The sequence below is a fragment of the Engystomops pustulosus genome, chromosome 11 (genome assembly GCF_040894005.1).
Source record: "Engystomops pustulosus chromosome 11, aEngPut4.maternal, whole genome shotgun sequence".
Classification (NCBI taxonomy): Eukaryota; Metazoa; Chordata; class Amphibia; order Anura; family Leptodactylidae; genus Engystomops; species Engystomops pustulosus.
In genome coordinates this window covers 68,979,897-68,994,014 of record NC_092421.1, presented here as the reverse complement: position 1 = coordinate 68,994,014, position 14,118 = coordinate 68,979,897, and the positions used below count along the sequence as shown (strand labels likewise).

General features: G+C 44.3%; 1 protein-coding gene across 1 annotated transcript in view; it reads left to right on the top strand.

Moving 5' to 3' along the window:
* SORCS3 (sortilin related VPS10 domain containing receptor 3) overlaps nucleotides 1–14,118 on the top strand; it is a 417,809-nt gene that overhangs the window by 204,831 nt on the left and 198,860 nt on the right. Inside the window, exon 4 of the mRNA XM_072130504.1 lies at nucleotides 10,884–11,042. Within this exon, the coding sequence (XP_071986605.1) occupies nucleotides 10,884–11,042 (159 nt within the window). The remainder of the gene's footprint in view (nucleotides 1–10,883; nucleotides 11,043–14,118) is intronic.

The window sequence follows — 14,118 nt, the reverse complement described above, 5'->3', positions numbered from 1 at the left end:
GAATTCCTTAGATTTTCTGCTGAGTTCATTTATTTTTGTTTGTGACAGGCTTAAAATCTGCAAATCTGATGGTATATATACAGGATAGGAGCAACTCTGAAGTGCCACCTCCCATGAGGAGCAGCGACTTTCTGTTACATAATTGGAACCAATGGAATATCCAAATTTCTACTTCTTTTGTTCTTGTCAGTGTAATAAACTTCAAATAGATAAAAGCAATATACAATATTTTCAACAGGAATTGGAGGAATATTAGAGGAGGATCCGCCCATGAGGAGTAGTGACTTTACTGATTGGGCTGTCAAATAACTAATATCCTGAACTATTAAGTTTTCCTTTAAAATTTAAATATATTTAAGTTCCCAGCCCCTTGAATGGATTCTGAACAGATGACATCCTGCCACAGGAGCCAATCACTGTAACTAAACTCAAAGTCACAAAACTGAATTTTGATATATAATAATATAATAGAATGTATAGCTTCTGCTGTTTACTAGTGTTGAGCGGCCCCAACCCCAAACTACTGTATATTAGAAATTTGGTTCTGGGCTCTGCTCAATTTCCCCCCTCCCGCCGTAAAAGCTGACACCGATCACGGATGTTAACTCTTGAAATGCTGGTAGCATTTTAATCCTTGTGGCAGCGCTCTGACACTAGTCCGCCAATGGTGCAGGGCACATTTTGGGGAGGATGAATGCTCTCTGATGATGTTAAAGGATGAAACGACCCACACCAAAATGGTAGCGTACACTGCTGGGTGCCAGCACCAAATGCAGGGTTACTGTGGGGGATAAGGACCTGAACAGATTAGCAAAATTAATTTGGCAGAATTTTTACAGGTCCTGTCATCACTACTGGTTACAATACTTACATGTGTATCCACCCCAGAGTGGAGTGTTGTTATTAAGAACATCTCTTACTTATTCCAGGTATAGTGCCATACATCTGGTAGTGGCTGTACCTGGTACTGCAGTTTACTACACGTCTACTAGTGTCTGGTATTGCAATGCAGTCCATTTCATTTCGATTCTACTTATCAGATCCTGGATGTATTATCATTCACAGCCATTAAAATATAGGACACATTGCCGTTTGAAGGTCCCTTTAAGAAGCTGATTTTTGAAAGACCAGTAAGTTCTGGTCTCATACAGATGAGCAATTCTAAGAATGAGCCAATGTTTTTTTATTCCTGAAAAATCCATTCTAGCTCATCCAGTGGTTTCCGTAGCGTCACGTGACTCCGATGCTGGCGCAGCGGAAAGTGACCTATATATATGTGCAGCAGCTGCACCAAACCAATTACTAAGACATGGAATGTTCTGGAGGAGAGAAACTTTTATAGAACTTTTGGTAAAACTTTGCAAAAGGAAAAGGTTTAATTTTAAAGCTGAGCTTGTGACATTTCACCAATGTATTACAGTGTAACAAGTAATCAGCGGATGGAGACGAGGAGCGCGGCGCACGCTCAAAGGTCTTTTTAATAAACCGGATGAACCGAACGCAGGAAATAGCGGATATTATTGTACCTGACTGTACCTATTGTATCTTCTGCCGTGCACTTTATTGTAGCCGCCTAGGGTTGGTGCTAAAATAACTCATAGCATTACTGATTTTATCTGATAGAAATGAAAATGATAGATATAGTATACAATAATAACTGTTCACGGTTTTCAGGATTTGCACAGCGTTGACAGGAATTTAACAGTTGTCTGCGCTGGGATTGTGTCGCAAGCGATCGGATTGTGGTGCAGCTGTGCTGCTTTCATGCAACAGAAATGGGGGGGGGGGGGGGCACACCGTCGGACAACCCAACTGATTCGGACTGTGCACCATTTAAGATTCAAATTGTGTCGCAAGACAATGCACTTACATGCACCATGTAGAAGAAAGTGAACTCCAGCGGACCTGAGCTGGGAAGCGACACATGCAGGATATTGGGTGCACGATCTTAGTGAATCGCAGCACAGTGCATGATTGTTGGACAATGCGCCTTTGTGAACTCAGCGGGACAGGGTAAGTAAATGTGCCCCATTGAGAGGTATGGCGGGAGCTCTACTTCTGTGCCTATGAATAAGTAGAGCAGGTGGGTGAGATTCAGAGGAGGCCCATGTGATAGCTGTATCCTGCAAGCCCCATAATACTTTGTGATTGCTCCACCCACAGCGGCCTACTCATTGCCTAAATTCTTCAGGAGAATGAAGTCCTTCCCAAGGAGCCATGTTTCCAATTTATGTCTTACAATTAATTTAACCCCATGAACCCATGCGGATTATCAAAGGAACACCATGGCGCCACAATGCTAGACACTAAGCCGACTTGCTGTTCCTAATGCGAAACTTTTTTTGATCCAAACTGTAACGCATTCAGGTTCACTGCTTGCTACTGCAAAATACTAATGGCCACTGTGCCGTAATACTGGCCACTGAGCCACCCTATTATATATTGAGCCTTAACAATGTCCATTATGCTGCACTGCTGTCTACTGAGACTTTTAAGCAACACTGATGTCCATTGAGAAAAAATTGTCCAACAATTGTCCATTGCTGATCACTGAGGACTGATCATTGAGCAACATTACTTCTTACCGAGCCAAACTGTTGTCCTAATCACCAAACTGATGCCCATTAAGAATTATCTCTGGTCTCTTAGCTGCATTGGTGGAGACGGAAACATCCTCTTATCAATTGAGGCATACTACCATACTGATGTCCACAAAGCTACACTGCTGCCCACTGACCCATACTGATGTCCATAAAGCTACACTGCTGCCCACTGACCCATACTGATGTCCATAAAGCTACACTGCTGCCCACTGACCCATACTGATGTCCATAAAGCTACACTGCTGCCCACTGACCCATACTGATGCCCATAAAGCTACATTGCTGCCCACTGACCCATACTGATGTCCATAAAGCTACACTGCTGCCCACTGACCCATACTGATGCCCATAAAGCTACACTGCTGCCCACTGACCCATACTGATGTCCATAAAGCTACACTGCTGCCCACTGACCCATACTGATGCCCATAAAGCTACACTGCTGCCCACTGACCCATACTGATGTCCATAAAGCTACACTGCTGCCCACTGAGCCATACCGATGTCCATAAAGCTACACTGCTGCCCACTGAGCCATACCGATGTCCACAAAGCTACAGTGCTGACCACGAGCCATACTGATGTCCACAAAGCTACTTTGCTGACCACTGAGCCATATTCATGTCCACAAAGCTATACTGCTGCCCACTGACCCATACTGATGCCCATAAAGCTACACTGCTGCCCACTGACCCATACTGATGCCCATAAAGCTACATTGCTGCCCACTGAGCCATACCGATGTCCACAAAGCTACAGTGCTGACCACGAGCCATACTGATGTCCACAAAGCTACTTTGCTGACCACTGAGCCATATTCATGTCCACAAGCTACACTGCTGCCGTCTGAGCCATACTGATGTCCATAAAGCTACACTGCTGCCCGCTACACTGCTGCCCACTGAGCCATACGGATGACCACAAAGCTACACTGCTGCTCACTGAGCCATACGGATGACCACAAAGCTACACTGCTGCCCACTGAGCCATATTCATGTCCACAAAGCTACATTGCTGACCACTGAGCCATACAGATGTCCATAAAGCTACACTGCTGACCACCGAGCCTTACTGATGTCCACAAAGCTACATTGCTGACCACTGAGCCATACAGATGTCCATAAAGCTACACTGCTGCCCACTGAGCCATATTCATGTCCACAAAGCTACACTGCTGCCCACTGAGCCTTACGGATGACCACAAAGCTACACTGCTGCCCACTGAGCCATACGGATGACCACAAAGCTACATTGCTGACCACTGAGCCATACAGATGTCCATAAAGCTACACTGCTGCCCACTTAGCCATATTCATGTCCACAAAGCTACACTGCTGCCCACTGAGCCATACGGATGACCACAAAGCTACAGTGCTGCCCACTGAGCCTTACTGATGACCATTTAGCTATACTTTTGCCCACTGGGAACCACATCTGATCACTGAGCCACATAGCAGTTCACTAAGCCAAACTAGTGTCCATTGAGCAGAACCCCTGCAGGAGAAATGAAGCATTACACAGTTGTCATTTCAATGAAATCATTGGATTGGGATGAATTTACAGAGCTTTTGAGGAAATCTTTTTGTAGCTACTATCTGCTCATGTTAATAGATGAGGATCTCTTATGTCGATCTCAAGAGGGTATTCGAAGTCCCTTAACCTTAACTGCCCCATCTGAACTCACTGCAAGTTACCCAATCACAGCCTAAACCAGGCTGGAGCCACATGATGAACTCTATTCTACATCCCTGCGTGTCCATATGTTATTTATCCTGGGGGATGGCAATCAGCATCTCATTACCATCGAGCGGCTAATGCCGGCCACATATCACCGGCTGGAGGTCACGGCCGGTGCAGGTCCCGGGACCTTGTGCAGTAACTTATCCCGTTACATCATTGATCAATAATGAATATTATTCTTTGCCTTAAGCAAGAGAAAAGAGGGAACAATAAAACCTCATGTGACAGATCTTATCGGGGACTCGCGCAGTGACCTTAATGTAGTCTCTAATGGATCTAAGGAGGAAAATCTCCATAGTAAACAACAGAGGGCCCGGTGCAATATGGCCATATAGGTCCCGTTAAAGGATGTGCATATTGGCCCTGGTGCAGGAACGGCAGAGGGATCCCAAAGTAGGATGGGAATATTGGTCCTGGTGCAGGATTGGCATATGGGTCCCGGTGCAGAATGGGAATATAGATCAGTTCCGGTGCAGGATGGGCATATGTATCCTGGTGCAGGCACGGAATATGGGTCCCTGTGCAGGATTGGCATATGGGCCCCAGTGCAGGATGGGTATATGGGCTACTAATTAGATAAATATAGTTCTGGGGTTATTCTTTATTCACTTAAAACATTTTTTAGGGAAGTGGGGGGAGTGCAATCGGACCTGGGCCCAGAATCTTTAAGGGGCCAAAAGTGTCTTCTCCTCAAATAAGACCAGTTCTATAACCAGGTTATAGGTTATAATTAGGGGAAGGAGACAGAGTTATCATTTTGGATCAGCACCTTTATTTTTTTGCTGTAGTGGTCAGATGTTCTGTTTTCTGTTTCTCTCCCGTTTCTCTATTAAAGTCATTTCCCTTCAACAAGGCCAGATTATGGGAAAGGCTCCAGGGGCGCGTGCCCCTGGGCCCCCACCACTTTGAAGAAATGGCTAACAGTCAGCGCACAGCTAGTCAGAAGTCTAGTAGAGCCACTGTGCCCGCTAGGCCAACATGTGAGTAGAAGAAAGTTCAGAATGTACATGATAATTTAGAATAGTAATGTGTACCAGTGTCTGGGCTACATTCAGTGGGGGCCCACACCAACCTTAATCCGGTCCTGACCTCCAGCCTCAGAGTCCTCACCACCCCAGAACCTAGGAATCTCTTATGGATCCTCAGCGTCCCCTGAGGGCCAGGCATGGCTTCCCTTCCCAGTCACATTGTACAATCTTCGTTCCTAGTTTCCCTCTTACTAAAGGCTGTCACTTCATCTAATATTATAGAAGATGATTGGACTTTAAGAGTCCGTGTATCCTATCTGACGCGTCCCCCGTGCACCGTTTACGTGCTATCGGCAATAACAAATGGCAGCATTGCGTTTTGGCAGGACGCTCGCTCGGGACCGCTGGCTGTTTATCGGCACTTAATGAAATGCAATTAATCTAAATGACTTCTGGGGAGGAAAACCGCTATGGAGGACGGATAATGGCGCCTGGCACCTGCCCTTTAACTAAGGACTTGATCTTTCACTCACTGGAAGTTTATAAAAAAAAAAAAAACGCTAGATAATGAGGAAAATTCTCCCGTAGCCATCCTCTGTACAGGTGGTCCCCTACTTAAGGACACCCGACTTACAGACAGCCCCTAGTTACAGACGGACCTCTCTGCCCCATGTGACCTCTGGTGAAGTCTCTGGATGTTACTATAGTCCCAGACTACAATGATCAGCTGTAAGGTGTCTGTAATGAAGCTTTATTGATAATCTTTGGTCCCATTACAGCAAAAATTCTTGAAATTACAATGATCACGATCACAATTATAAAATATCCAGTTTCGACTTACATACAAATTCAACTTAAGAACAAACCTTTGGAATCTATCTTGTATGTAACCCGGGAACTGCCTGTATTTATCTCTGATCGGCGGCGTTCACATAGAAGAAATTGGTTGAGAGTCTCGTTGGGTTTCGTGTTCTTAAAGGGATAATAGAAACAAAGCTTCAAGGCCGATTCCAAGACTCACTCCATGTTACATCATTGCCGGCCATTGTGAACCGCAACGTATCGAAGACCATGCATAATATTTCCTGACGCGATGTGGAGACGTTCTTCAAGGGGATCTTTTGTCTCGGTATAATGGAGGCGGCCATATTGTATGGGCTCAGCCAATGTTCGCTGTGTACAAAGCGAAGACCTTGATAATTCTGATAATAACACTACTGGGTTATTGTTCTCCGGGAAATGTGAGATGAAGAAGTTTTCTGTGGATGAAGCTTCCTGGGGCGTTGGAGGACAATGTGGGGGATGGGGAATAGATCCTTCTATAGATATTAATGCAGAGACTCATCTGAATATTGTGGTGGCGACTTCAGGCCATCGTTATTCCAGACTGAAATGTAAACATGGGGCTTATTTACTAAGGGACCGCGGATCGCATTTCCGTTGGATTGTTCATGGTATTCGGGATTTGCGCCACTGGGACAGCTATTTAGAAGGGGATTGTGTCGCACGCGATCAGATTTTGGCCCAGTGGCGCCGGCTTTCATGCGACAGAAATCGGGGGATGGGCCGTCATATGATCCGACAGATTCGGACTGATTTAAGATTAAAATTGTACCGCAAGCAATGCACTTACATGCTCCACGAAAAAGATTGTGAAATCTGTCGGACCTGAGCGCTGAAGTGAGACATGCAGGATATCGGGCGCATGATCTTAGTGAATCGCGGCACAGTGCATTATCGTCGAAAAATGCTCTTTCGGAAACTCCTCCGAACGGGTAAGTAAATGAGCCCCAATGTATCCATGTCCTCAGAGCAATCACTGTATACTTTATATTCCAAAAACTTCCGCACCCAGAAAGATGCACACCGCGTTATACCGAGTAATGGCTGAGCTTTCCCCAAAGTACGGAACATGGAAACGGAGAACTATATATGATTGTCCCAATAATCTTATGTTTGAAACCAGCTACTGAAAAGTAATATTATTTGGTACCATATTTACAAGAGAGGAGTAGTAGTACTGTGCTGTGTCCATGTATACAGGATAGGAGTAGTAGTACTGTGCTGTGCCCATATATACAGGATAGGAGAAGTAGTACTGTGCTGTGACCATATATACAGGATAGGAGTAGTAGTACTGTGCTGTGTCCATATATACAGGATAGGAGTAGTAGTACTGTGCTGTGTCCATGTATACAGGATAGGAGTAGTAGTACTGTGCTGTGCCCATATATACAGGATAGGAGTAGTAGTACTGTGCTGTGCTCATATATACAGGATAGGAGTAGTAGTACTCTCCTGTGCCCATATATACAGGATAGGAGTAGTAGTACTGTGCTGTGTCCATGTATACAGGATAGGAGTAGTAGTACTGCACTATGCCCATATATACAGGATAGGAGTAGTAGTACTGTGCTGTGCTCATATATACAGGATAGGAGTAGTAGTACTCTCCTGTGCCCATATATACAGGATAGGAGTAGTAGTACTGTGCTGTGCCCATATATACAGGACAGGAGTAGTAGTACTGTGCTGTGTCCATATATACAGGATAGGAGTAGTAGTACTGTGCTGTGCCCATATATACAGGATAGGAGTAGTAGTACTGTGCTGTGCCCATATATACAGGATAGGAGTAGTAGTACTGTGCTGTACCCATAGATACAGGATAGGAGTAGTAGTACTCTGCTGTGCTCATATATACAGGATAGGAGTAGTAGTAATGTGCTGTGCTCATATATACAGTATAGGAGTAGTAGTACTGTGATGTGCTCATATTTACAGGATAGGAGTAGTAGTACTGTGCTGTGTCCATATATACAGGATAGGAGTAGTAGTACTGTGCTGTGTCCATGTATACAGGATAGGAGTAGTAGTACTGTGCTGTGCCCATATATACAGGATAGGAGTAGTAGTACTGTGCTGTGCTCATATATACAGGATAGGAGTAGTAGTACTCTCCTGTGCCCATATATACAGGATAGGAGTAGTAGTACTGTGCGGTGTCCATGTATACAGGATAGGAGTAGTAGTACTGCACTATGCCCATATATACAGGACAGGAGTAGTAGTACTGTGCTGTGTCCATATATACAGGATAGGAGTAGTAGTACTGTGCTGTGCCCATATATACAGGATAGGAGTAGTAGTACTGTGCTGTGCCCATATATACAGGATAGGAGTAGTAGTACTGTGCTGTACCCATAGATACAGGATAGGAGTAGTAGTACTCTGCTGTGCTCATATATACAGGATAGGAGTAGTAGTAATGTGCTGTGCTCATATATACAGTATAGGAGTAGTAGTACTGTGATGTGCTCATATTTACAGGATAGGAGTAGTAGTACCGTGCTGTGTCTATATATACAGGATAGGGAGTAGTAGTACTTTGCTTTGCTGTGCTCATATATACAGAATTGGAGTAGTAGTACTGTGCTTTGCCCATGCCCAAATACATTATACAGGATAGGAGTAGTAGTACTGTGATGTGCTTATATATACAGAATTGGAGTAGTAGTACTGTTCCTTGTCCATATACATTATACAGGATAGGAGTAGTAGTACTGAGTTGTAGTTTTATATATATACACACAGGTTCTGGTTATGAATGTGGAGCCCTAACTATTCAGATAATAATAAACTGTGAACAGAGTATAAATATTTAGAGAATTGAGATCCCGGGTGAGTATCGTGGGGTCTATCCTCGTCCCTTCTCCCTGGTGACTTTCTCCTATTTGCGGTTCTGGTGATCACAATGATAAACCTTCTGCTGGTTCCTTCCCCGGGGCTCAGTAATGGACCCTTTAATCTCCCTTTAATACCTGTCTCCGTTAATGTTTCAGTCTTGTCCTGTCATGAAAAGGTTAACAGCGTTTCCTATAAAAACAACAACAACTTTGAACATCAACTTCATGACCATAAAGCAGTTTTATAGATGAGAGATTGGGAGCGCAGTCTCCAGATGTGTTTTATGTCGGGGGGGATCTCGCACATCATGGCTGCCAGCGATCTGCTGCGGTGTCATATCTGCTCTGCTGCGGCGCCCGCAGTCATCCAACTCACACTTGTCTTATGTTTTCTTTGTTTGTGATCAGTGGGAACCTCCGTCGCTTCTGCTTTTCATGCTGATTTACACAGAAAACGATCATGAAAGATGAGAGGGAGACTATTGTGTAGCTATAAAGAGGATGAAAGAAAACGGGGGAGAGACTGTGGCTCAACACAAACCGTGAGGGGTTTCCTGGGGTTATCCCCATGTAACGCCCCGGGCACAACTGCCAGAGGGGAGACACAGGATAGGGTTATGTCATGATTAAGGCAAAGCTGTAGGTATCACACAGGGAGGGTGGCCACACCCCCGCTTAGTCCATCCCCCAGGGAATCAGGGCAGAATTGTCCGCCCCTGAGGAACTTCTCTTTGAACAACATGATAACGAACTGGCCTAAAGCTCATGGATACTGTAGAAAGACATCAAAAAATAAAAGATCTCATAATAGAGGCTTTAAGTAAAGGTAGTTTCTGACCAATCAAAATGTAGCCTGTATTATGTATTATCCCTGGAGAGATGTGTAATCAGACCTTTGTGTATGTTGTTAATAGCAGCAGGACTGTAAGATATGGATTTACATTCAAGGATTGTAGCTTATCCAAGTGCACTGGGGACATGTCCTCACACTGCTGTGCTCTATGTTCTTTGCAGACATTGTTATGTACTATTCCAGGAGAGATGTGTAATCAGACCTTTGTAAATGTTGTTAGTAGCAGCAGGACTGTGATATGTGGATTTATATTTCAGGATGAACCTTCTTTTAGGTCACGTTGGGGATATAGACACACTACTATGTGCTTAGCACTATATACTGTATTAAGCTTATTTACAGCCAAGGCAAAGGAAAGTGTAGGATGAATATTTCACAGTCCTGCTGCTCTTAACAACATATACAAAGGTAGGAGTCCACATCTCTCCAGGGACATTTCCTAACACTGGCTGCACAGAGCACAGCAGTGTGAGAGCATGCCCACAGTGCACTTGAAGATGCTACAATCCATTTTTCACAGTCCTGCTGCTACTAACAACAAACACAATATGAGTTTGATCTGTACAATCTGTTCTATGAATTTGCAGTTGGATAAATTATTTACCATTTGCCATTTCACAAATTCTCCTTTTTGTACAGAAGATCCGTGTTTCCTGCAGCAAAGCCGCTGTTTTGGAAATGTCTCCACCAGCCACAACATTTAGAAACTTGTCCTTGGGGGGGAGGGGGGGGGATCTGTCTGGATCTGGTCTGATTTGTTTAAGCTCAAATTTAGTAAGTGATGCCTTCTTCGTCATTATCTAGATCCTATCTCATAAAGTTTCTACAACCTTCGACAGTATCTACAGTTTTTGGTAAAGTTCCCCATTTGAATCCACTTTGACGAGGTGTAACTGGAAGTTTTTGTGTCTCCATACAAATATTTCCTAATGTGGGATTTTAAAGATAATGACTGCTGTATATTCCAAGGAACGTGTGGTGATGCGATCAATGTGATTAATGGAGACCTTGTATTTTTCTTGGTATCTTCTAGATCATGCTCCTCAGTGATCCGGACATGGAGAGCAGTATCCTGATCAGCTCCGACGCCGGAGCCACCTACCAGAAATACAGGCTCAACTTCTTCATCCAGAGCCTGCTGTTTCATCCCAAGCAAGAAGATTGGGTGCTGGCGTACAGTCTGGACCAGAAGGTAAGGGTCATTGGTATTCATCCGACAATTTTTTTAGCAGAGATGCCCGGAGAACCTGTTAAGGTTTGGGTTTGCAATTTGGCTACCGAACCCAAGTGCTCACCCCCCACTGGTAACACCCGCACTGCTGTTGGTAAAGTCGTCAGAGGCATTGGACATGCGCGCCGCCATTTTCCCAAGGATCAATGATCCCTAATGACTTAATTTAGTGTTAACACGCACAATCGGCAGAAACCCGAGTTTGGATTTTTTTACTCAAATCACCAATGTTGGTCACGGACCCGAACAGTACGGGTTTGGGTTCCCTCCTTCCTACTCCAGAGCTGAACGCACTATAACACCCATGAACCTTGCACAGTAGACAAGGGTGAGTTAAGATACTGGACCATTAATTCCAACCTATAATCCAACAATGTTGATCCAGAAGAAGCCAAAGTCTGATGGCAAATATTCCATATTATGGAAAGATTTTTATAAATCCCTGGATTGTTGAGTCATCCTAAAAAAACTTATTCCCAAAATATGTAACATTTTTACTTTCAAGTAAGTCAACAGTATCAAAATTAACTTCAAAATTGAATTTTTTCAGGCAAGCCCATTTTAAAGGGGTTTTAAAGGGGAATATGCCCTATACATAGGACAGGTGCTTACTTGGTGATCAGTGGGGGTCTCCGTTATGGGCACCCCCACGGATCTCGAGAAGGGGGGTCTAGTGTGTCCCCATCATAGCTTGAGATGAAGCTGCTCTATTCACCAGCTGCTCTATTCATCTTTATGGCGTTGACAAAGAATGCTGAGTACAGCGCTCATCTCTGGTGCCAAGGTACAATGGACACCCATTCTCGAGATCCCATCACTAAGACCCCCACAATCCGCAAGTTAGAACCTGTTCTATGTGTTGTGACTGGGGAATCCCTTTAAGGGGCTGTCCACCATTTTTGGGAAAAATAGATTCACATCCCCGTAACATGGCCTGATAGATAAGTTATTATGTAAGACTAAAGGATAGAGGGAATTTACCTAAAATCTACACTAACTCTGCGCACCTGAAGTAGTACCACGTCTTAAAGGGGTTGTTGCAAGATTAAATCCACCTACTGAGTAGTGGGGGTCTGAACCTTGGGATTTTCAGTTGCTAAGGAGAAGATGATAACAATGTATCCTAATAAGATGAATTACACAGTTTCATATATTCATGTGAAAAAAAGGTTATAATGTCAGGGACCCGTTAAAGGGCACCTACCACCCCGATTCTACCTATAAAGGTAGAAGGGGTGGTAGGTGGATGGATGGGACGTGAGGATAGCCCTTTTTTGGGCTAATCCTCACGTCCCGGGTGTCTTTTACAAAACTTTATTACATGTATATGCAAATTTTTTTATGCGGCTACTGGGGCGTGGAGTAGCCGGACATGAGGCTACTAGTCGCAGCTACTCCACGCCCCAGTAGCCGCGTTACTCCGCCTACCAGGGAATCCTCGTCGCGCAGCTCCTGGTAGCTGCGCGCCCTCGTCCGAGTCCCCCGGCTACTGCGCATGCGCAGTAGTTCCGGCCCCGGAGCCGCGGCCGCGCAGGGGACCCGGACGAAGATTCCCTGGTAGGCGGAGTAAAGCGGCTACTGGGGCGTGGGGTAGCTGCGACTAGTAGCCTCATGTCCGGCTACTCCACGCCCCCAGTAGCCACATAAAAAAATTTGCATATACATGTAATAAAGTTTTGTAAAAGACACCCGGGACGTGAGGATTAGCCCAAAAAAGGGCTATCCTCACGTCCCATCCATCCACCTACCACCCCTTCTACCTTTATAGGTAGAATCGGGGTGGTAGGTTCCCTTTAAAGGTGAACTCTCATCTGACTCCAACTCTCTGCAGATGTTTCTTCTTTTGTTACTACTTTTTGTCGTCCTCAAAAGTGAGCAGACTTTTTTAACGTGCAATATGCTAATTAGATTGTTGTCAAGTAGGCGGTCTTAGAAGAAGAAGCAGAATGCCTGGCCCACCCACCTGGCAGTAGAAAGCTGCATTAGGATCGCTCAAGAATGGTGGAAGTTAGAGGAAAAAAAATGCACCGTAAACGGGTGGAGTGTAATCTGCCACCAGAATTTTACACCACTAATCTAGTAGCCTTCTCATGTAGTGTATGAAATATTGGGGCAGATTTATCAAGCAGTCTGAAAGTCAGAATATTTCCAGTTGCACATGGCAACCAATCACAGCTCAGCTTTCATTTCACCAGTGCTCATGAATATTTTAAAGGGGAGCTGTGATTGATTGCCATGGGCAATTGGAAATATTCTGACTTTCAGACTGCTTGATAAATCTGCCCCATTATGTCTAGAGTTCCCTCCTGTATGTTAAAACCTGTCGGTTTACCTATATAAAAAAAATCACCTCCAAATTCAAATGCAAATGAGCTGAGAAGAGTCATATTTTGGCCGAAATGAGTCCATTTAAAGGAAATCTAGCATTTCTTTTTTTTTTGTATTGTGAACCAAACATACCTTGAGATTGCTGTAGCTACACTGATGCATAAACATATCTTGTTTAATCCCTGATCCGAGTGGTTTAACTAAAAAACAATTATAAAATGCAGGCGCTTGGGAAAGCTGGGTTGAATGCAGGCTGCCATTCATAAACACATGACACGGAGTTTCCTGAACTTTCCAGACAAGACTAATCAACCTTAGCTGGATGACTCATGCACAGCAGCTGGTGGATGAGGCAGCGATTGATTACTTCTGCCTGTTAGGGACAACACAGTGATCATATATTCTTGGCTTATCCTGGGCAGGACAAGGCTGGAGCACTGCATAATTAGGGGAATAGGAGAAGCGTTGGGGCAGCCACAGGAACAACAGAACCTCATTATCATAATTTTAGAATAGTTTTTTTCAGCAAAACCACTCAATTCAGAGATTAAACAAGATATGTTTCTGAATGAGTGTTGCTACAGCATTCTCAAAGTATGTTTGGTTCATAATGCATAGAAGCAAATGGGAAATTTCCATTAAGAGGCTGGAGCGGGAGCATCACCTTCTTATTGGCCGCCATAGCAGCAAGAACCATGATTTCTCAGGT